The sequence below is a fragment of the Empidonax traillii genome, unplaced genomic scaffold (genome assembly GCF_003031625.1).
Source record: "Empidonax traillii isolate 1590-97213 ecotype Southwest subspecies unplaced genomic scaffold, ASM303162v1 scaffold15:size5535645, whole genome shotgun sequence".
NCBI lineage: Eukaryota > Metazoa > Chordata > Aves > Passeriformes > Tyrannidae > Empidonax > Empidonax traillii.
This window is the reverse complement of record NW_020955208.1, coordinates 1056247-1079864: the sequence shown is the minus strand read 5'-3', so window position 1 is coordinate 1079864 and position 23618 is coordinate 1056247. Positions and strand designations below refer to the sequence as shown.

The 23618-nt window shown below is 41.6% G+C and overlaps 1 protein-coding gene across 5 annotated transcripts in view; it reads left to right on the top strand.

The window, feature by feature from the left end:
- TESK2 (testis associated actin remodelling kinase 2) overlaps window positions 1-23618 on the top strand; it is a 103641-nt gene that overhangs the window by 66057 nt on the left and 13966 nt on the right. For 4 of the 5 annotated variants that reach the window (XM_027893121.1, XM_027893130.1, XM_027893106.1 and 1 more), the window contains one exon: window positions 16693-16839. The exons of the other annotated variant lie outside the window; for it this stretch is intronic. In XM_027893121.1, coding sequence (XP_027748922.1) covers window positions 16693-16839 — 147 coding nt within the window. The remainder of the gene's footprint in view (window positions 1-16692; window positions 16840-23618) is intronic. 5 annotated transcript variants of the gene reach the window in all.

Below are 23618 nucleotides of genomic sequence, written 5' to 3'. Positions count from 1 at the left end.
TATGTGGGCAGTGAATTTCTTCACCTTCTGGGGTGACAGTTCTGCAGTTCTAGTTCTGGCTGCTGCTGGAGTGATGTGCTCTAGTTCACAGTGTCTGTATTTCTAGTGTAACAGCAAAGGTAAAGACACTTTCAGAAATTTCAGGATACAATATGTGTGAGCATTCTGGTGGGAGAGGGACAGTTTTTTTGAACACCCCCCCCCCCGTGCTCAGTAGAGGAAACATTTCTAAGATGGCTGATCAAGACCTTCTGGCAGGCTTTGCTAACATTATTGCTGATTTCTTTTGGACCTCTGATCAATGAAAACAGGGAGGGTTTGTGTCCTTCCACTCACTGAACACATCCCAGAAGAGATCGAGCTTCGTAACACTTTGTCATACTAAAACTTGGCAGATTTTCCTCAGTGTGGTTTTTTTTTGTTTGTTTGGTTTTTTTCCCCTCCTTCACAGCAGTTGCTTGCCATTTAAATGTCCCTCTCCACCCAAAAGCCAAGAAAATGAAAACAGCACAGATGCTTCCTCATGGAGAGCTAACTTTGTAGCTGCTTGCTTTGCTCAGCTATTTTTGAGTTCTTGGCAAGCAAATAAATCTAAGAAAGACTTCAAAGAATAACTTTTTATAGCTCTAATTCAGAATAACAGAAGAGATTTCAGAAACATCTTGAGACCAAAGAGGAAAAGTTTTAGACTGAAGAAGATTGCTGCAACGTTTGGAGAAACAGAAGAACTTCAGTGACGTATTATAAAAGTATAATTAGTGAACACTGCTTTTCTTCTGTGGACCAAGACAGGATTTAATGCCTTCAGTATGAAAATCCATGACCAAATTCGATGTTGTAGGGGAAGACACACACAATTTTGCCCAGTGCAGTAGTTGTTCTTTGGTTTTACAAAGTTTTTAAAAGTTAAAAGCTGTCTATGTTCCAAGTGGTGGAATTAGTTGTGTTTTGTGACAACAGCAGTGGCATTTTTCATCTTGAAGTGTGTGTAGAGTAATAGCTGAGTTCTGAAGAGTTCTGGAGGTTAAAGGGGGCTGAAATGATGTGCTGGAGGAGTTATTAGTAAGATGGATGTGATGAATCACCAGTTCAAATATAGCCCAGGAGGATAAACAAATCAGCCACTGTCTCGTGGCTTTTTTCAGCCTGTGGTCCAGCAAGGTGGTCTCCTGGCTCCCAGTGCTCAGCATAATTGATACCAGCCTGGCACTACAAGCACTCAGAACTTCTGCCAGGGTTTCACCTCTCTGGAGATGAAACTGTTGATTCAGAGGCCCGTTGGTCAATAGGTGTCTGAGTCACTGCAGGGAGAATCCTCTTACACTGCCTGTGCTGGACCTGTTCTGTAAGGAGCTTAATTATCCCTTCTTGTGTTTGGAGAGTACAGTTGATGATATGCCTGTGTAAAAGGGATACAGCATCACTCAGAGCTTATGTCTGAGGGCACGATGGGAAATCATGTTTATTTAACAGAAGGAGTTGAGAACTTGAGGCCAATGTTCAGTGACTGGATTTAGAGGACTTGTGCATAATGCCCTCCTGTGCTATTAACAGGCAGGGCAACAACACAAATGTTTTAGAGGAGCCTTGAGGATTTTGTAAACTTGTTAAGGGGCTACGTTAGAAATATATAGCACTTTGTTATTGGAAGGCAGAGTTGAAAGTGTTAAGAGGCGTTTTTTGTGTGTGAGACACAGGAGAGGATCATGCAGAGCAGGTTTTTTGCTTGAGGAAGGTGTTGACCTTATGTATGCCTTGGGATTTTCCCTTTTGGCAGCATTTTGTGTTGTTTTAATTCTCCTCTCTCAAGTGGCTTTTGTTTTTGAAACTTGAGCAAGAGGCAGTTTCTGTTTGTTTTGGTTTGTTTTTTTTTTTTTTTTCAAAATAAGAATGGAATGATTTAATTATAGACTGCACTAGGACCTCGACCTTGTTCTGAATCCACAGTCTTATCAGTTTTGATAATCCAATTTTTTGAAGTTCTCAAGCCAGAAGCTATGGCATGTGCCTCTTCTGAAGTAGCTCAGTATCCTTAAATTGATGGAACAGTGTAGGCTGGGGAGGACCTCAATCCCTGCAAGCACTGAGTTAAGAAACATTTAAGGAAAGTAAATGCTTTAATAGGTGTATCACTCCAATGAGCTGGCAGGCATTAGACTGCCTCACAGACGTCAAGCTCGTGGGCACAGATTTGCTGTGCTTGTTTTCTGTAAAACCAGAAACTGGGTATTCCTTTCTCAGCGTTCAGCTCTAATCTGAAGCTGGTGGTTTGTCCCTGTAGCTCCAGGAATCTGCAGTGCCTCCTGCTCTGCTCACAAGCCTCTCCAAACTCATTTCAGCCTCAAGCCTCTCTGTGCTTTCCAGCCACCTTCCCAATCTGACAACTCTCTCTTCGCTTCCATTCCTTCATTTCCTGGCACGGAGCAGCATCCTCAGTCTTGGAGAAACTCGGGTAGTCACAGAGCTCTGGTGTCAGCACGAGGTGCTGCTGAGCACTCAGAGACCGGATTGGAGCTGCTGCCAGGGGGTCAGCAGAGCTCAGGGACAGGAACTGCATAGGATCTTATCCCACCCACATTTACCACGGAACGGCTGCATGAGCAAGCATCCATTTTGCACGAGAGGCAAACAAATTTACTGGTGTGTTGCAGGTTTTACAGGCCCGTGCCAAAGCTGATACCGTAGCTTACGGTCTAACATATAAAAGCCTCTTAAACACCTTCGTGCAGATCTTAAAACTATTTGTAGAACTCCGTTAAACAGGTTTATCTGAATTTCTAGGAGACAGGTCAGGCTAAAATCTTGTGATAATTAGATGTGTATATATGCAGAGAACGTGTCATACAGCTTGATAATTCCTTCTTGAAAAAAATTAAAGCCCTGACAGCTGTGTGTGTAGAAGATGAGGAAGGCAGTTATTATGTGTTGATTGGGATATCTTGAAGTTGCAGTGCTGCAGGGACAATAGTTAATTGTCTCAACAGAAGTTTTATGGCTATTGATTCATACTGGAAGATAGTAAAAAAGTGTGCAAATGCTCTGCTGCCACAATGTGTAGCTTTATTTGTTCCACGTGGGATTTGACGTGCTCTGGAGCAGAGAGCAGGGGCTGCTGCAGTGACAGGAGCACTTGGTCAGTGATGGGATGAAATACACATTTAACGCAGATGTATGAGAAAAAAAAATGCTGTAAGAAACATCTTGACTGTTTTGTTTGTTTGTTTTTTAAGAGAATCTGCGGAATTCTTTGAGCTTGTGCACATTTTCAGTTCCATTAATTTTTTTATAGCTGTGTCATAAACCCCAGGACAAAGTTTACTACGGAAAGCCTTCCAGACGTGGCAATTTTTATCCCGGGCAAGATAATTGCTATTGGACAATTTTGACATGTTGTACTGTAATAGTTTACTGAATTTGACACTGCTGTTTTTACCATCAACCACAATTTGATTGTTTTGAGACAAGAATGCTGTTTGGAAGAGACTTTTTTTTTTTTTTTTAATTCCTTGCATAGTGTATCCCTTTTGTACTTGTAAAACTTGTCTCAATGAAAATGCCTGTGGCTTTTGAAGGGAGAGGTTATTTTTCAGTAAGGTCTTCTATGATAACTTTCTATGAAAACTTTCCTTTTCTGCTTTCTCACCCAACTGCAATAATTTAAGTAAACTATAAATGCAATTAGTGGAGTTTCAGGTTTTCACAGACCCTCCCTTTTTAGTATTTTTCTTTTTTACTTTTGGAGATAGCACTGATTAGAAAGCAAACACACTAAAAGCTGGAAATTCTCAGCATGGTTATAATTGTGCTGAATTATCCTTTTACAAAGAATGCAAAGTAAGTTCTTCAAGTGAGAAGGTCCTTCTGATGTACAGCTTTTACTAGCAGAATCTGTCATTAAAAGTACTTCATTTTCCTCTTTTGTTTTTTCCTCCCCTCAGTTCTTAATCAACTTTTTATGGAGAACCTTTGACCCTGGAATGGAGAAAACCAGGCAGGCATCACTTAGGTCTGCTCTTCTGAGCTTTATGCTGCAGCAAAAATCGTAGGCATACATTGCCTTCTGGATGGTGATTGCTTACTTTGGAGAGCTCAAAAAAGCTCTGGAACACCATTCCTTCCCTCCTTCCCTCATCTCCTGTAAGACTCCCTAATCCCTGCTTTTATTCCACCAGTGTGATTCATATTGTTTGAATAACTTCAGTTTTGCTCACGTAGCACTGTAAATGTTTACCTCTGCTTTGGTGATCACAGGAGGCTGTCAACTCCAGAGAACTCGGTGTCTTTGGAACTGGAGTTCCTATTAGCTGTCATCCTGCAAATATTCTGTGCAGCAAAGGGATTATTCCCAGTTTAAGAATTACCTGTTTGCCAGCTGATAGTAGTTCCTGGATAAGTTGGCTCTGGTGGCTGTTCCTTAAAAAAAAAAGAATATTTGTATTAGGAAGTTGATTAACCTGAGCTGGAAGACAACTGAAGAGAAACTGAAAGTTGTGTTAAAGGTGGCACCAAGTAGAAAATGAAAAAATTTAAAGGACTCTTATCTTCAAGCTGTTAGAAAATATTCCTTATTTGTTGGATACTCCCATCCAATTTCTAGCAAAAAAAAACTCCATCAGTTTAGAGAATTGTTAGGGAAGCCCTTTTGTTCAGGTAAGATGAAAGGTTTAGGTGTTACCTAATGTGTTCAGTGAAGCCATCCTGATCAGAGACTCCCAGATCAGTTTGTATTCTTTAATATCTTGTGCTTTTCATTATCTCCTCTTGCTTATTGAAATCTTTCTGAGACACTCTATATAGTCTTTCTGACTGTAGTATTGAAAAAAAACTCCAAAGGAAGAGCAAAAAAGCAAAGGGGTGGGAAAACTCTAGAGGTGTTTTATTTTGAAGCAACTATCAAAAAAGATTATCCTGCTGTGATGACAAAGGATCTCTTTTTGGATGGCTTTCAACAGCTGGCATTTTCAAGTGCCTCTTGGCTGTAGGATACCGCAGAAAGACTGCGGTTTAAACTTTGTAAAAACTCTAAGTATGTGTAAAATTCTGCAGATTAATTCTCAACCAATGAACAGCATGACCTGTGGATTAATACTGTAATAAATCTCTGCTTGCCTGCTCTGCATGGACTTTTGTGTCCTTAGTTCAGATACTTTTTGTAGCATTGATTGGAGCTGCAGCTTCATTTTATGGAAGGGGTTCTTTCAGTTGTGCTGGACAGGGGTGTGCAGAGTCAATCTGGGCCTTTGCATATACTTGACTCAGGGTCAAGAGAAAACCACTCATCTGGAGCCCAGGGATTTGACCTCAAGAGAAGAATTTAATTCACACACCCACCCACCCCCCCATTAATAACTGCAAGAACTGTAAGACCTGAGCAGAGCAAGGGTCGTGGCAGCAGAAGTTGGGTTTGAACCAGAGTGTGAAATGTCTCAGGTGTTAGGAAGACTAGGCTGGTCTGTAATGTAGCAGGTGAGAAATCATTCCATTCCACTGACACAGCTTTCCAGCACTAAATTAGAGTGAATGGTTCCCGAGATGTCTGTTAGGGCTGTTCACTCTCTGCACAGAGCTTTGTCACAGCTTCACAGAGGGGCTGAGGTTGGAAGGGACCTCTGGAGGTCATCTGGTTCAAACCCTTGGCTTGAGCAGAGCCACCTAGGGCTGGCTGGGGCCAGTTGCCAAGGTCCATGTCATAGAATCACAGAATGGTTGGGGTTGGAAGGCACCTTTAAATGATTACCCAATTCCAACCCCTCCCTACCATGGGCAGGGACATCCTCCACCAGAGCAGGTTGCTCAGAGCCCCATCCAACCTGACCTCAAACACTTCCAGGGATGGTGCATCCACAGCTTTTCTTGGCAACCTGTAGCAGGGACTCCCCACCCTTACAAGAATTTCTTCCTAATATTTAATCTAAACCTACTCTTTCTCAGTTTAAAAACATTACTCCTTGGCCTTGTAAAAAGTCCCTCTCCATCTTCTTTGTGGGCTCCCTTCAGGTACTGAAAGGCTGCAATCAGGTCATCCTGAAGCTTTCTCTTCTCCCAGTTGTCTCAACCTTTCCTTGTGGCAGGGGTTTTCCACCCTCTAATCATCTTGGTGGCCCTTTATGTTTCTGTTCTTGAGGGGAAAAAAAAAAAACAACACAAAAATTGTTGCAGCTGAATAGATGCTGCGAAATATCTTGTTAATTCTATCACCATTTATTAAAATAGAGTGGAGTCCTTTTACATTGGGGAATAGGGATAAGGTAAAGCTACAAGGTGCAAAGATATGTTGCTGTGTGCCTGCTCACTGGCACGTGTGAGTACTGACATAATCTTTCAGGGTTAAAAACACCAACCAGCTAAACGTGGACTGAAAGACGAGTCTTTTCTGCTTCATTGCTCGTGCACACCAGGACTCAGGTAAGAACCACTCAAAGTATCATCCTTGTGGTCACATCCAGCTACCTTGCTGGAAGGAAACAGGCACAGGCAATAGGGACCTTTTCTTAAGAAGAGCCAAAAAGTTAGGAAGCTTCTGTTTATGTTCCAAGATGAATGTGTTTTATAAGATGTCAAACCAAGTTGCTGGCAATATCTCTTTGGAACTGTAAAGATCCTGATTCTTTAAAGTGATAAGCTTTGGGGTGTGTGCCAGATTTCTTATATCAAAGCATTATTTTTAGCTTTTGCTTAAATTATTGTGATAAAAAAGAGACATATCTATAGATTTGAATATTAAATACTTGTGTATATGTATCTGACAGAAGGTATTCTATTAGCTTTGTCTGGGACCACGTGCAGACCGTGTGCTTTCTTGTTTCTGTGTAGCTTGCAAAATGATTCCTAGTACATCTTTGATCATTTTGAAATGCAGTTATAATTGCTTTTATAAACCTGGTTCAGTGCAGACACTTCCCTTCATCTCTTGATTGTTTGTAAGAGAATTTTAAAAATACTTGTCAACACTTGAGCCGTATTTGGTCTTACTTTTTTCCCTCTTCCCAGCATATGGACTGTCAGTTTTTGTTCTGCTGTGGCAGTTCACTTGGGTTCTCAGTTTAATTTATAAAAAGTAGGTGAATGCACTCTCAGCAAATGTAGATCGAGGCTTGACAACTTACCTTAATCTTCCTCTGTGCTATAAAGGCATCATATTGTTTCATCTCCAAAGCAGTGTCCCCTTCCTTTGGATTCATTCTCTTCAGAGGAGTGCAGCATTGTCTCTTCAGCCTGAGAGATCCCCATTAGAGAAGCACAGATCAGCTTGCAGAACCGAAGGGGCCCTTTCCTGTGCCTTTGATCCTGTCAAGCAGTCCAGGTATCTCCAGAAACAACCATGTCCTGATTAAGTGGAGAGTGCCAGACTGAACCAGCTGTATTGGTTTAGGGAGAGGGCTGTCTGCTCTAACTATACTTTTTAAAAGGATGCATGAGAAAGGAACTAAAATGAAAATCCTGTTTCCGGCGTGTATTCAGTCTGGATTATAAACTGTAGGAAAGCTGAATGAGGGTCAGAAGGATGTGAGCACCATCATCTGTTTTATCTGCTAAAGATGTCTCATTGTTGTTGAAATAATGCTGCAGACACTTGCACTAATCTTATCCCAGCAGCTGAAGAATTCCAGACTCTGGTACCCATCTGTACCTTGTATGTGAGATTTGAGTCAGGCTGATTAAAGGTAGATGTAAACCTGACTCATCTGTGTGCACCAGTGGATGTAAAATCAAAGCTGAACGTGGTACATGTAATAAGTAAAATAAATTGTTCAAAGTATGTAGAGTTTAAAAAGCTTGTAGGAAGGGAGGAGGGGGGTGGTATTTGGAAAATGTCACACGTTTAAGCCTTGGGTTCTAACTTTAAGGCTTCTTGAATTATTTTGTAACACAAGAAAGCAGTGTGTCTAAGACAGTGAAGTTATTTCACAGAAGTCAAGACAAAGTACATATTCTTTACTTTGTTGATATTATTTTCCTTGAGAACCCAATATTTTAGTGAATCTGTTAAAAAGAAAAAAGACTTCAGTCCCAAACACAGCTTGATGTGCTGCACATACCGAAAAAGTCCATTTACAGTCACAGAAGGGGGCCTGGTTTTCAGTGACAGGAGGCAGGAAATTTAGTGTTCTGGCTGAAATTCCATCTACAGTTCATACTCCTGTAGCCTGGTGTTGGGGCACATGTGATGTGCTTGACCCTTTAGTTCTTTCTCTAACAAAAATGATACAGGTCTCCGCAGGAGTTTCAGCCAAGTCTGTCTGATTTGTAGCTTTGCAGTTTTGAGTGCTTAAATATCAGCAGGCAGGTTCTTGGAAGGCATGTGAAGGACCTTATTTAAGTTATCTGATCTTTCAGATTTTTTTTTTTTTTACATCTGGTGGCTACTTACTTTTTTTTGATAAATGAAAGCTAACCGTCTTGTCTGATTGCAGTGATCAAAGACCTGGCTTTCCAAAAAAAACACTTAACTGAGGTTTTTTAAAAAAAAAAAATTTGAGTTGGTTGTACCAAATTAGTCACACACTGGGGACAGCTCTGCAGAGAAAAGTCTGTCCTTGAAGCAAAAACAGACAAGCAGTGAAAGATGGGTGAGCCCTGCACTGTGTGGTTAGGAGAGGACACAAGGGTGGATTCTCACAGAGCCAAAACGTTCGGGTGTGAAAAGAACTATAATCAAAGACACTGAAGAAATCCTCGTGTAAAGACAGAAGCCAAGACTTTGAAAGCAGGAGTTTAGGCTGAGATGCACAGTCTGTATTTGTGCATGCAGGTGCTAAATCAGAGGGGATGAGCAACCAGTTATTTCGGTGGGAACTTCTGGACATGCAGGCTTTGGAATTCTAGTCTTTCTTAAATGCTTGTGTATGAGCTTAACAGCTCATAGTTAAACCTCCTTTTCTCCCCTCCCCCTCTCTTTCTATTTTTTTTACTAAACCTTGGCTACACAGGTTATATGTTGGCTTTAATTCTTCCCCCCTCCTCTCGTAGGAGGATGATTGACTTGTTTTATCACTTCAGAGCCTCTAATAGTGCACAAGCCACCTTTATTCTTTATTTTAATTGAGATAGATGCAGCTAAATGTGTTCAGAGGAAGGCTTGCTGAGTATCTCGCTGGTGCTAACCTCTTCCTCCTTCTTAGAATGTCTCAAGGATAGAAGAAAGAAAGATAAGAGGCAGATAAAAGTTAAACTGCAAACAGCAAGTTCCAATGTCTCATTCTTTCTCTCCTTTCCCTGCATGCGTGAGGCTGGGTGGATGCTCTGTGTGTGGGTTGTGTGGGGTTTTTTGGGGGAGGGATTTTAATGTCTCTGTTTTGACACTCACTGTAAGCCTTCTGGGGAAAAAAAAAAAAAAAGGAACTTCAAATTCTGCAATTCTTTTATTGGTGGTTTCTGATATCCTCGAAAGAGGTCTCGGTTAAGAGTGAGAAGATGAAGCTTCTCAGCTATTGTGGTGGGGTGGGGAGAGAGGGGAGGAGAACTGAATAGTGCCTCGAGGGCCAGATTTTCCTGTTACTTCTGCAGATGAAGACATACAGTCCAAATGGGTACTGTGATATTGGCCACTTAACTTTTTGCCTTGAATTTTTTTTTTTTGGTACGTATTTTCAGTTAATTCAGTTTGTATGCAGTGCTTTCTCTTCCTTCCCCCCTCTGCACCATGGCTCCCAGGAAACATACTCTTGAATTAACAAGTGCTTTGTAGTTTCGCTGCCTCGTTTCTCTTAACTTATCAGCCATGCAAAACATTCAGAAACTGAGTTGTACAAGGAAATTCCTTGTAATGTTTGCCTTTACACACTGCTATTAATAGGGGTTCTCGGTGCCTTCTGTGATTGGCAATAAAGTGTTTGAGCACCCTCAAATGTAAATGGACATTGTGGCACAGTGGGAGTGTGCAGGCTTGAAAAAGCATTCTGAAATAGCTCAGAAAAAGTATTCCTTCTGCAGAATTTAAACAAAGTTTGTATTATGAGAGGTGTTCATGTGCTGTACTGTAACTTTTGCTCTCAGTAGATCCTTGTAGCTGTTTTACAGACTTCAGAAAATTAAGCAAACAGGTTATTTATCTGGATCTTGCAGGCATATAATCTGTGGGCTGCTGCTGCTGGTATTTTTGTGGGGAAGGTGAGAAGGACCTTATTTAAATAAGAGACTCCTTGTCAGGGACTTCAGCTTCTAGAACTGAGTGTCTAGTATGTTCAAAATGCTGCCAGTAGGGATAGAGCCTTCTGCTCTTAACAGAAGTGTTATTGTAGAGATGCTGTTCCTCTTGCCTGTGTCAGCAACAAGGTACTTTCTCTTCTGTGCCTGTGTGCTAATTTATGCCATTGCTAGCTTACCATATCCCAGATTCTTATCTGCACTGAAACTGGGCTCTACTTTGAATCCAAATGGTTGTGACTTCAGATTATAAATGCAGGGTTGCGTTTTCTTTCTTTTTTTTTTTTGTTATGCCTTTTTTGCTTTCTGTTTTTTTTTTTTTTTTCCCCTACTAATATAATTACAGGAAAAACGGTTATCAAGGTCAGTTTGTATAGATATACTGGGAGTGTTTTCCGGTTCCAACAAAATAAGCTTATTTCCTGCAATATCTCAAACCTGAGTATGAGTAAAACTTCATACATATGGGTTGGCAGTAGTGCATTGTTGCTTTGTGCCTCAGTGGTGGAAGCCTTACCAACAAGGGCCTGTTTCTAGCAGCAGGCAACCAAGTGAACATTAAATTTTGAATTGAGTGAAATGACAGGAAAGGGCTAAATTCAGCGTGCTGACCATGAGAGCTGTTGGGATTAGAGAATTAAAGGAAGACAAATCTTGCCCTATTCTTTTTCCATGCCAACACTTGAATGTCTGGAATGCAACAAATGGTTTTCATTACAGCTCCTTCCTGAGTTAGGAGTGCATGTTAATTCTTGTTTGCCCTTATAAAAGAAGCCATGCCTGTACATGCCTTTTCAGCAGGAGGAGCCAGTGGATCAATCAGTGCCACAACTGACACAGAAGAAGGAACAGAGGTAGATCTGTTGAGTTTCTTGGCTTCTGGTTCCGAGTTCTGATGAGTAACCAGACTGTGGCAGTTGCTTGCCCTCTCCTCTCTGAATAGCTTACACCTTTTTAAGTTTATTTTAATCCTGTAGTGGTTAAGTCCTTTAAAGAAAATACATAATTTTTATTAAAGAACTGAATTGTTTGTGTTGGTTTAAAAGCAGAAGACAAATTGACTTTAGGTTAAAGACTTTGCTTTTCCCTTTCATTTCCAGCAACTGAGGAGCAGGAAAATAAAACAGCCTTTAGATGAAGACTTTTGGCTTTGCTTCTGCCCTTTCAATCAGGCTGTTTTTCCAAGCCACTTGTGCCCTTCTGATCCCTCATGAAAAAGTTTGAGCTTTGTTCTGAAATGTGTTTGCTTCACCTGCATGTTCTCTTTCAGTACTTGTGGTTTTCTCCTTGGAAACGTTAGTTGACCTGCTGACCCAAAGTATACTTGTGCAGCCCAAATTCAATATCCAGCTTGTTCTGTTTCAATGTTTAACTTATTTTGTTTGGTTCAACCAATGTGTTAGATATTTAGTGGAAGTGTAAGGTGACTGCTCAGAGGTGAGATGGTTGTGTACATTTTTTAATTGTGAGATTTTTAACTAGTGGAGGGGTATGAACCAGCTTCAAACTTAAAAAGTCAGTTTAATCTGATAGTCAGTCTCAGTGTATCAATTTGCAGTATCTTATGTAGTAGTTTTGAACATACTGATACTGTCTTTCTTTTCCAGTTCTGCACAGTTGAAGCTAATGAAAACAGTTGGGGGAAATGAGAAAATTTCCAGTCCTCCCACTGTAGCTAATTATGCCAGTTGTGACAGAAGGGTACATTGGCTTGTTGTCTTGCAGCCAGAAGCCTTCAGAGTAGTCACTTAGAGAGTGCTGAGTGTGGCAGATGACTTAAACATATAAAAACTGAAGATTGAGTTGTGTCCTTCTTGGAATGGATGGTTTAAAACTGGTCTTAAACTTCTGCAGAAAGCTGAGTGAAAAGCTCTCGACTTTCTTTTAGCAGATATGAGAGTTACCTTCTTACTTCCAGCATTAGAAATGATACAAATGCGGAAGCTCTGTCTCTTTTGACACTCCTGAATGCGTTTGTTGACAGTGTTTTCAATACTATTATTTTGCTTTCCCAGTCCCCCTTCAGAGTCCAACTTCTTGGCCTGGAGTTTGCTTTGACATCTCTCTCGTTTTTCCATGCTGAAGGTGCTGATGCCACGATTCTAGTTTCTCTTTCCTCCTGCTTCTCTGCCTGTCTCTTCAGTGGGTTTCTGCAGTATATTCATTCATTGCTGTCCCAGTGTTTGTGTTCTGGGTCCCTGCAGCTCCCACTCTTTAATTACCTCACTTGGTCAGTCACCTTAAATGCTCTCTCCACGTCTACTTTTCTTAACCACTTAATGCCTTGTCTTTGGTAAGGTTTGGGCTGCAGTGTAGGGGTGTCTTGTGGATACTTGTTGCTCTTTAAATGGCAAGCAGTGATATTAAAAGTCATTTAAATAGCAGGCCAAGTTTTTTTTCTGACTTTCCTGTGCAATATCTGATGGCTTGTTTATATCAGACCTTCGTATTGAAACAGCCTTAGTTTTCAAAATAGCATTGAAAACCCTTTGCAGTTCCCATCAGACTTGACAATATTTGGAGTCTTTGTTTTTGAGTCATAACTGCTGGAATTGTGTGAATTTGATGTGCCTTTCCTTTAAAAGCTTCTCATTCTCGTATCAGTGTTCAAACTTTTATTTTGAATTCTGGAGCTAAAATCTGACAGCTGACATTCATTATTAATCTCCTAAAATGAAGCATGTAATGCTATGTGTAAGTACTGTTATATTCTGAATTTCAATCCATTCCTTGTTTCCTGTGCTTGAGTCTGATAACGTGACTGCAGGTGTTTTGCAAGGCAGCAGTCTTGTTATACTGTTCTTAGGTTAAAGCAGCATGTTTCCCTATCCCCTGAATGTTTGCAGGAAAGGGTTATTATATACTGCTGCCTCTGCATTTCTTAGCAGTAAAGAATATTCAGTAAACTATAACATCAGAAACCTCCTCAAGGCTCTTTGATCCAGAAAGTATCTGTGCTTGGCTGAGCTTCTGAGTAACGTGTCCTGCAAAGAAACCACTGCCCTCTTTCCTCGTCATAAGATTTGGGGGAGGTAGAAGAAATGGAGTTTAGCTGAACTTTCATTCTAGCAAAAAAAAAGTGTGAGCTCCTACCTCGGAATTTTTTTGGAAGGAGTATTTCTGTGGGCTGCGATGCTGGGATCTTTTAAACCGGCATTTTGTTTGCTTTGAGGTGTAGCAAATGCCAAAAATAAACAACCTTATAAGCCATTACTTTCAGACCTTGGCAAGCAGATAAACTGAGTGCTGGGATCCTGTTACGTGACAAAAAAGCTAGCAGGAGGAATAATGGGTAGCTGTTTCACTGCAACCTGATGATAGAGAGTCTGAAAAGGTCTGAACACTGCTCCATTTAGCCGTGAGGGCTCTATGAAATGTAGGACCTTTGCTTTCATTGTGGTAGCCCCATCAGATCTCTGCTCCAATTGCTTGTCCACTTATGCAATGGCTGTTGTTGTTGTAGTAGAATCGTGCTTTGAGATGATGTGTGTGCTGCAGCCTTACTGTACCAGCACTGAAATGTTTCAGGGACAAAACAAAATCCAGTGTTCCCTTTGGGAGAGGTGCATTTACGATCCTTTGGGATATTCTTGCCACAAAGAGCTGGTTTGTGCCACTGAGAGACTGAGAACAAGTATTTTCTTCTTTCAGTTGCCCTGGCATTTAGGAAATAATGTACATAATTCTGTGTCTGTTCTGAAAAGGCATTGTTGAAGGGCTCTGGAAAAAAAAATAGGCCATCAGGCTGGCTGTTTGCATTATCAGCCTGAATAACCGGAAGAATTGGATTACTTACATGACACTGAGGGAGCACTAAACTCTGTGTGGTGCTTGCCTTAGGGACAATTTGGGATTCTGCATGCAAATATTACCTGCTGGTCAGCTAAAACCTAAGATCAGCTAGAGTCTTAAACATGTCTTATAGGAAAATCTTAGTGCAGTTGTTCACTTGATGATTGGTCTCCTGTCTTTCATGGAGGTACACGAGAGTGTAGAGCCAAAGCCAGACTCACATCTCTAATAAACAAGGTTGGTGCACTTGCTGGGTGGCAGTTTTGGACAGGAGGCCTGGAGGGTTTTGTAGATGTGCTGGAGACAGGTTTGGCTCTCGCCTTTGCAGCTCATCCGTGTTGTGTCCTCTGTGTGTGTGTGTGTGTGAGCCTTCGCCCACCCCATGCTGGAGTTGAGTCCTTGCTGTTAAGTTGGGTGAATGACCCTGCAAGCCAATTTGACTGGAAGAGTGCTGGGAGAATGGATATATTGCATGCACTTAGCTAGTATGGCAACAGTGGATCAAATCTGTAGGCTTGCTGTATTGAGAAGGAAAGTAAGAGCATGCTCGATACAGTAGCCAGCTGTTGTCCCATTTCAGTGTGTGTCAATACTCATCTGGGCTGATTGTTTATTAGCACTTCTGGAGCTGTTTATGTCATGGTGTGGAAATGGAACCTGGGCCAGTGATTCCCTTCCCCCTCATATTGTCTTGCCAGGGAATTCAAGTTTGGTAGTGCTGCATGGATGGTCTGTTGTCCATTACTGCCCTGTCAGAAAGGTGAAATGCTTTGGGGTAATTGGTGTCACTGTAACTGGGTTATCCAGCCTGGGGTTTTGGTGCCTTCTGTTCCAGGTTGATCGGTATTGTTTGGATTTGAACGTAACTGGATGAGAAGTGCTGTTCACACTTGCCCAGGGAGGCTGGGAATATATAAGAAGCTATTGTAGAAGTCTTATTCACCATTTTTTCCTTAAGCATGATAGCAACCTATGACTTAGAAAAAATATAAATCTAATTTTATTGAGCATGTTTTTTTTTTTTCTTGAGTGCTCTGTAAGGTCATCTAGCTCCCTTAGGGGCTCAGATAAAAGCAGTGAGAAAAGCTGGAAAAGCTCAAAGCAGCATTGTTTCTAACACTGAACCAGGTTGGCTGCAGCTCTAGTTGGTCTTGAAAATCTCCAAGGATGGAGACTGCATAGCCTCAGACTGACCTGTTCCAGAGCTGCTCTGCTCTCCGGGCACACGTACCCCTAGCACAAGGAACAGGTTGTTTTGGAGAGAGAGGGGTCATGCCCTGGACTGCTGGTGAAATGGGCTGGGATGAGTCCCGTTCCCAAGGGAAGCACAGTGGAGCCCCTTCCCGGTGAGCTCTGTGTTAAAATTGCTTTGTGCCTCCTCTGCCTGAATACTTTTGCCACCTTAGTTACCTGTGGAACTTGTGTATCTGCTGAAAAGGTTTTGAGAATTAACTTGTGAGCTCAGCTAATGGTAGGCCCAAACTGTAAGGAAGAAGCTGTTGTGGAGGTGAGCTGTGACCCTTGGGTTTATCAGTAGAGTGTGACTTTGTGTGCTCTCTCCTTGCTGTAGCACAGCCTGAGATCATCCATCCACACTCCATTGTGAGTGGTTCGTGTTTGCCTTGTGCCCCGGGCTCCAAGGCACAAAGGAGCGCAACGAAATACAAGCAAGTTACAAGTTTCTGAAATAACAAAAGCTGCAATTAAGACTTCAATTGAACATGATAAGGGTGCCACACTGTCATGTGTCACTGTCGGGGTGAATGACACAGGGAAGTACAAAGCCATCTGAGAGAGGGTTGGAGATCTGTCTGGCACAGGGGAGGGAAGTCGGTGCAGCTGGCACAGTGTTAGTGCGTGGGCCAGGCTTGGGAGCAAATTGTCCTGCCTGCTTCGCTTGGGTTTTCTTGAGAGAAGTCCCTGCGTTGCTGCCAGGTTTTCCTGCTGGAGAGAGCTCCTCCTTTTGCTTGGGTGCTGGTGGGGGACTGGGGCTGGGAGTGAAACAAGAAGCTGCTTAAACACGATGTAGCTGCTGGTGTGGTATAAAGGGTCTCTACATAAAGCATAAGCTGAGTTACTGTAATGATTATTTGAGCAGTGGAGCTGCCGTGTCTTAGCTAAGTTATATTCCTTAGTGTCATTTAGGTGCTGCTTTGTTTCACTGTCTTTTATAGCATTTATCTTTTACTTGATGTACTTTCCTTTTCATGGGGGCCGCCATTTGATGGGGTTGATGTAGTACGGACCACAGTGGGAATCAGATTGCTGATTAGAACCTGTAGATACAGCAGTGAAAGAAATGGAACTTAGAGCAACACATTGTAATATTTTTCTTTGATGCTGTTTCAGTTTAGGGAATTGATATCTGGGAACTTGATCAGGCTCCATGACCTACACTTGGATACTTAGCCTGTTGTTTGTTGACTTATCCTATATGAGAGGCAGCTCTTCATCCTTTTTTGCCCTAATTTTCCTCAAGCTGGAAATGAGAGGGTGATACAATATTGTAGGTGTTTTAAATACCAGAGAGTTAATGCAGTGGTGGCTGGCACGTGCATCTTTAACATAAACGCATTGGCACAGCTGGTGAAGGGAGACATTTTCAGCCTCACTTGATCTGCAAACTTTGTGCCCCTCCAAGCCCTTAAGAAAAGAAGTTTTAATATGTAATTGAGCTGTGTAATTATGAATTTTACATTCCTGTCGATATGTGAAGGTAAATAATTAATTACAAATGTTGCTTTGTCGTTTCAGTACATCAACTGTGGTAACCTGGAACAGCTCTTAGACAGTAACCAGCATCTGCCCTGGACAGTGAGGGTGAAACTGGCTTATGACATTGCCATGGGGATCAGTTATCTTCACTATAAAGGCATTTTCCACCGAGACCTTACATCCAAGGTACCGTTTATAAGCTTAAGAGAACTTTTTGATGAAGGTACTGTAATTGTTTGTTGGGGTTTTTTCCTCCTCCTTTTGGCAGATAACTGTTGTTGTATAAGGTGTGATCTAAGGCATTTTGAGAAATAAATTGAAATACAATTTATAGAATTGAAACTTTCCTCAAAACATGTTCATGGTTTATATGGAACTGCAGAAATTACCATCCTGATGGAAGGTCACTCCTTAAATGAGTTCAGCTTTGGATTTCTCAGAAAGCAGCTGCAGAGTTTTTTGAGTTCCTAATTGTGGTTCAGTAAAGTATTTAAATCCCTGGATAATTAAGCGCAGCAATCTAACATTTGGAACAGGTTAATCATATAAAGAACCCAATTGAGAAGATTATTACAAACGCACTTTAAAATCTCCTTGTTGTTTTTGTTTCCCTGTGTGTTTCACAAATCTTCTGTAGGAAGAGTGACCTTTCATTACTAATTCTGCGTTAAATGTTTCTCTCGCTTTCAAAGTCAGTAAGATCAAAACAGTTTACCTAAAATTTTCAAATTTCAGAATTTCTTCCTAAATGGTATTTCAGCGGCAGAGTTTCCAATGGACAATGATTTATTTTTTTAATTGCCTTAGTGACAACTTGCATGAATTTATTTGGCTGAAGTAGCCAGCTAATTCAAACGCGGCTAGAAATACTGACAGAGGAGCACCAAGCTCTGTGAACAGATTGTCCCAGTATTCCCACTGGGTCTTAGCATGCACTGCAGCCTGTTGTGAGGGCTTTGCTGTCCTGTCTGTCCTGTTGTCTGGAGCTCATGAGCTGGTTTAAGCTCACTGGGGACCTGCAATATGAAAGAAGTTCTTGAGAAGACTTCATCATGCACTTCAGTCGAAAGCATCCAGAAGAATATTATCTGAGTCTAAAAGGAACTGTTTTTTAAGATTAGAAACAGCCTTTAAAAACCACAACACAATGTGTTTGCAAATGTGAGTGACTACTAATCCTCCATCTAGTTTTCTTTCCTTTTTTTTTAAAGTTACCTCAGTGCAGTGTTAAGCAGATGTGGAATGTGCATCTAGCCAAGGTGGGAAAAAAAAGTTGAACAGGTGATGAAAGAAGTATTTCAGTGAAGTCATAAAATACTTCCTTGGCTGTCCTTTCAAGTGAAAGGGGCTGAATTCTGCAGAGAAGAATGTCAAATTTATGAAAAATGCCCGTACTTGGAGTCATGTCACTTTGACATGGTATGCTCAGAAAGCACCAAATTTCAGTCACCTTGGAGTGTGCAGATAAGAGATGCATAAATGCATCTAATCTAAAGATGAATTTAATAATAATGGTGTTCCCCATTCTTTTTCAATTCAGGAGGTATTTTAGTCCATTTAAGAGTAGAGTTCCTGCAAGGAACCAAAGTACCTAAAGGAGAACTCTGTGCCTGCAGCCTTTCTCATAACACATACTGTGATGGTTAGTCATATGAAAATGCCATTTCCTGGGATCCCTGTGAATGCCTTTGTTCCCAGCTTTACATAACTGTATGCCATTCTCTGGAGCTGCCCTACCAGTGCTTCAGTGTTATCTATTGTTGAATGCCAATTGTTTGGAAAGTGCACCCGCTGGGAGGGGTTTGTGATGTCCCAGCAACAGCAAACTCATCGGAGGTTATTTAAAAACAAACGAACAACAAATCAAACCCCAAGGATTTGTTAGCAGTTATGCAGTATTTGGGTTGTTTTTAGCACTGAAGTTTATAGTGTCTCTGTGGGTCACATTGGAGGCTGTCAGCATAAAAGTCTAAGTCATCAGCTTAGAAATTTTCCAGTTCTTTCGGCGTTTTGGGTTGTTTTCTGTTTGTTTGTTTTTTAATTTTTTTTTAAATAGATGTATGTACTTTCCTTGTTCTGTTTGGGAAGGGAAGTAGATGAAACACTGGGCCTTCAACACCCACCTTAAACAACTTCTGAATTTAATTAGTGTATTATTATATTAATGAAATATATTTTAAAAATTAAATCTATTGGACAAATTACTCTCCTTTTGAATCTTAAAGAAGTCACTTTCTTCCAAAGCAAAAAAAATTAAGACAACCATAGGAAAAACCAGACACCAAAATTTTCAGTGCTCAGACTGTGGTTTTTGGCTACTGCTTGAGGATGTGCCTTGTCTTTTACCAGGTTTGTATTGGTTGGTAGGATGAGTCATCTTCATTCCTGCCAGTAAACAGTTGGTGTGTGAAAAAGCTGAAGGAAAATGTGATGGACTCTTTCCTTGGGAGAGGACTTCTGATCTGGATTGAACAAGGGCAGATTCCTTTTTTTTTCCCCCACCAGATCTCTAATTCCCGCAGCTTCCCAGAGCGGATGGTGTGATACATAAATTTTTCTGTGTCAGTTGTGGCAGCAGACTTGTCTTGCCCTTAGTGTTATGTGTGTCTGTGTATTTGCATAGCATTTTAAAGAAAAAGTTCCTGTCCCCTGCCAATCTGAGATCGAAAAATAAATGGGTTGGGCCATTAGTCTGCAGCAGGGTGATCTCTTTTCCTAATGGCACCATGTGGAGAGCAGCAGAGCAGCATTGATACTGCAGGAGGCCAGAGGGAAGAACGGTGGAGAAGAGTAGATGTAGGTCATCCTAGTCGATGCGACAGCCCACGGGGATGTCAGCCCTGACATCCCACGGGTGCCCTTCCCGATGCCCTTGTGTCAGAGAGGGAGGCAGTGCTGTGGGAAGAGCCTGTGCTGCCCAGACAGCCGGTGCTCACCCCTGTTGGGAGCAGCTCCGTGCCCGGGCTCTGGAGCTGATCAGGCTCATCTGCCCTGCTCGGTAGCGACAGCCTGGCTTGAATCTGTCAGGAAGCACAAGTGGTCAGACTGGCCTTTTCCAGCCAAGAAATGTGCTGTCCACGCTTCTGACTTGTCATAAAAAGGTTTACGCAGAGATTAAGCCATAGATGGGTTCTGACAGCCTGCCTCGTGGGCTCATTCCCTGTCCATGTCACTGCAAACCCTGGGAATTGTTTGTTATTTGAGGCTCATTGAAGGTGCAGAAGGAGGATTTGCATCCTGGAATCATGAAGATTTTCTTCATCTTCCAGTGATTGTCAAGAAGGTCTGGTTAGGAATTTTAACTCTGAAAGTCTTAGTCACAGAAAGTGCAGTCATTAAAACAGAATACTGTGAGACATTGAAAGTGTTTCAGGAGAAGCCACTGAATTGTGATAGAGTTTTTTCTTCATCTGACTTGGTTTTGCAACATTCTGGCTGTTGTAACCTACAACTAAAATAGCAGTGTTTGGGACAGTGCAGGGAAGAAGTGTCCAGCCTGCAAAAAGAACATGGCAATCTTTTTGTACCTCACCCCTCAAAACAAATATCCTACTACTGCACAATGAGTTTCTTCAGCACCTTGTTTACACTGTGTTTGCACTGCATTCAAACCCTGCTCTGAAAGCACTGTTGATTTCCTTGGCAGCTCACACCAGTGACTGCCCTAATACCACTGACCTTATTCTTACCTCTGAGATGAGGGAGATGAGTAAACTCAGCCTTATTATGACAGATTAAATCAAGAATATTGGTGAATGTTGTGTATGTGTTTTAAGACTTTTGTCTCTTGTTTGGGGTATTTGGCATTTTACATGTTTAAGTTCAAAGCAATGTGCTCACTGACCTCAGAGACAGTTGGAAGCATTAGAGCACTTATAAAATAGTCAGGTTTGACCCCTGGAGGCAGAGAATGTTACTAATCCTGTGTGTCCTCTGAAAGATTTTGTTAAAGTAGCTTTCTTGTCACAGACTCCTCCTGTGGCTGAGGAAGGCCAGAGTCCAGATCCTGGGGCAACACTGCAATAGTCTTAACCACAAGACAGAAGAGCTTCATTTGCAGCCCAGGCTCTTTTTATTCATCTCTTCCCAGCCTTTCTGTCACCCTGCTGTTTATGTGGGAAGAGTGGCCAGAGTCCTGAAAATAGTGGTCCAAGTGTTTTATGTACAGTCCCAATTTACCATCAGCGTGAATCCACTGTGTGCACTAAAACACATGGATGCCAGGTGGAAAACTGTGTGATCGAGTAACTCAGGGTGTTACCTTAATGTGTATGCATAAGGGGAAGAAGGAAAGCTGTTACAGGAAGTTTTATATCCCATCTTTTGTGCAATATTATTTTTTTTGATCCAGAATTTTTGTATGCAACTTCCTACCAATTTTAGAAACAATGGGAAAAAAACGACACGATGCACTTTACCTTAGGATTGGAAACCATGAGTTTCATGGTGAAGGTGTTTGTTGCTTCATGAAGTAACATGAAGTATTTTTAATTTGTATTTCTTGCTACTGTTAATTAATATTACTAAAACACACTGCATGTTTTTGCTGTTGAGGAGGAATAGAGAGAGGGATGAGAGAGACTCCCTGGCAGTGAGAAGTGAATATCTTGGAGTCTGCCTGTTTTTCCAAGGCTGATCATACCTACATACATCATTGGGTTACTACCCAATCCTTTCTCCTAGTGTGCAATGCCAGCCTCTGGTTAGGCTTTTCATCCTTCTTCACAGGCTTTGTCTCTTCTTTTTACTCCCAGTTCCAGACCTTATCAGTCAATCTCCTTATCTGAGGCTGACTGCATTTACCCTCTTCCTATTGCTGCCCCTTGATGCTTTATCCAGGCAATCCTTCTGTCTTCTGGTCTTTAGTTTGTTGAGCCATTTCTAGCTCTCCCCGTGTTCTGCTGCTCCAGGTTAGCTCATCCCTGCCACCACCACCTGTTTGCTGTACTTGCAGTTCTTAAGTCCTTGTGATGGTATTTGGGGTTTTTCCTCGCTCAAGACCCTGCTCTTGGTCCCTGCCAGCCCCTGTCTTGTCCCCTCAGTCACTCTCAAATTCCTCATGCAGGATATGCCTGTCCCAGTCTACTCCTTGCAGCAGTGGCAAAAGATGCATCTTACACAGAGGTCTCATCGTGTTTCAAGTTGAGAACATGCCAAATTTGATACGATACCTCAGCCTAATATTCTGAGGATTTTTTATTTGCATTAGTTAAAAATTTGTTTGCAACACATATTCTGAGTTTGTTCTCCCAATCACCTGAGCTGTTGTAGCTGAACGCCCCTTCCCTAAAACCCCGCCAGCAAAGCTCTTGATCAAAAACAAACAGAAAACCCCCCAAACAAGTGCCTTTTAGTTTTGCAGAATTGTTTATAATTGAAAACAAGGTTTTATAAATCAGTAGTAGGCTGTGAGCAGTTTTAGGGGACATTGTGAGCTCCACTGATGATAAAAATCTATGAAGAAATTCTAATCTTTAGGCTCTTAGATACATACACACATATGAGTGTGTGTGTATTCCTGCCAACATCTGCTTTCACTTCTCAGTGTGTAATGGCTCAGCCTTGTGCCATTGAGAGAGGAGCAGCCTCAGTTTCTACGGGACAGAATCCTTGCATGTAAGCAATTACTGTGGATTATCTGATGTAACATAAATTCACCGCCTTTGGGCTTGCAGGTGACATGCCCTGACTTCCTACCTTGTGCTCTGTTTGCTTCTTTAACACAAGATGAACCCCGAGCAGTGAACAGCACCTTTGTCTGATGAGTCTCGTACTTGGCTGCTGCAATTGCAGAGTCCCCTTTGTGCCGCACTAAGCTCTGGTGGGGATGTTTTGCACTGCAGGGGAGGGCTGGCACTGAACAAATTAGCTGTTACAGATGGTTATTTCTGATGATAGTTACAACAGCAAACTTTTACTGGCACTTTGGGAACCAAGTGGAGCCTGTCCCTTAAACACAATAGTTTCAGAAGTGTATCTAGTACTGTAAACTTCCTATTATGCATTTAATTGTCAGTGATGTTTTTCCTAGGGGGTAGCTATTTAAAAATAGCTGATACATCTCAATTGGCCTTCAAGTATTTTAATTCAGTAACAGTCATCAGAAGGTTGCAAATGACACTGCAGTAGCATTTCTGTATTTTCTGGAGTGCAGTAAAGTATCTGAGGAGTTCAGCTTGTATGTCATACCATGAAATAAAACTGTGGGGTTTCTTCATCTAAGCAATTTATTTTTAACTCTGCAACTCTTGAGTCTATTTTCATTTTTGTTTATGTAAAAGGGAGAGTAGAATATTGCATTTGTCTTAGTAGGATTATGCTGTGCAAAGCAGATGTTAAGCTCCTGTAACACACAAAGGGGGCTTTATGTTCTTTCACATCTGTCTGCATAAACAGCTCTGTTAACTCTTTAGGGCTCATGTACAGAGCTCCTTGCTCCTTTTAAGAGACTGCCTCAGGAAGGACTGATGGGGTTCCTATTTTGGAGGAAAAAAACCCCCACTCTTGAGAACCCAGCTGAAGTCAAATAGTGCCCTCTTAAACTGTGTGAACTGCCAGAGGAAAGAACATCCCTGTCTGTAGGAGTCCAAAGAGAAATCTTGAGAAGGTTGTCATGTTTTTTTTGCCTTGCAGCTTGTACAAATAGTACAATAGTAAGTCAAAAGTGTTTTTTCAAAGCCAGTGTTGTGAAGCTGCTTGGAGTTTCGTTTCATAGGCAGTTCTTGAGAGGCTCTTGCACTAGCAAGGGGTTTGAACTCTTGCATTTCTGTGCCAAAGTCCATTAATGAAACTTCTTCATACCACATTGACACATTGATATCCTTTTTTTTTTTTAAAAGAAACAGAGAAGTATCACTTTGTTAGAAGAAACAGTGCAGTGTGTACTATTGTACTTTTCCTGCTAAGAAACCACCCCTAGATTAAATTCAAAAGCTCTTTTTGACCACTTAATCTTCAATGAAGGT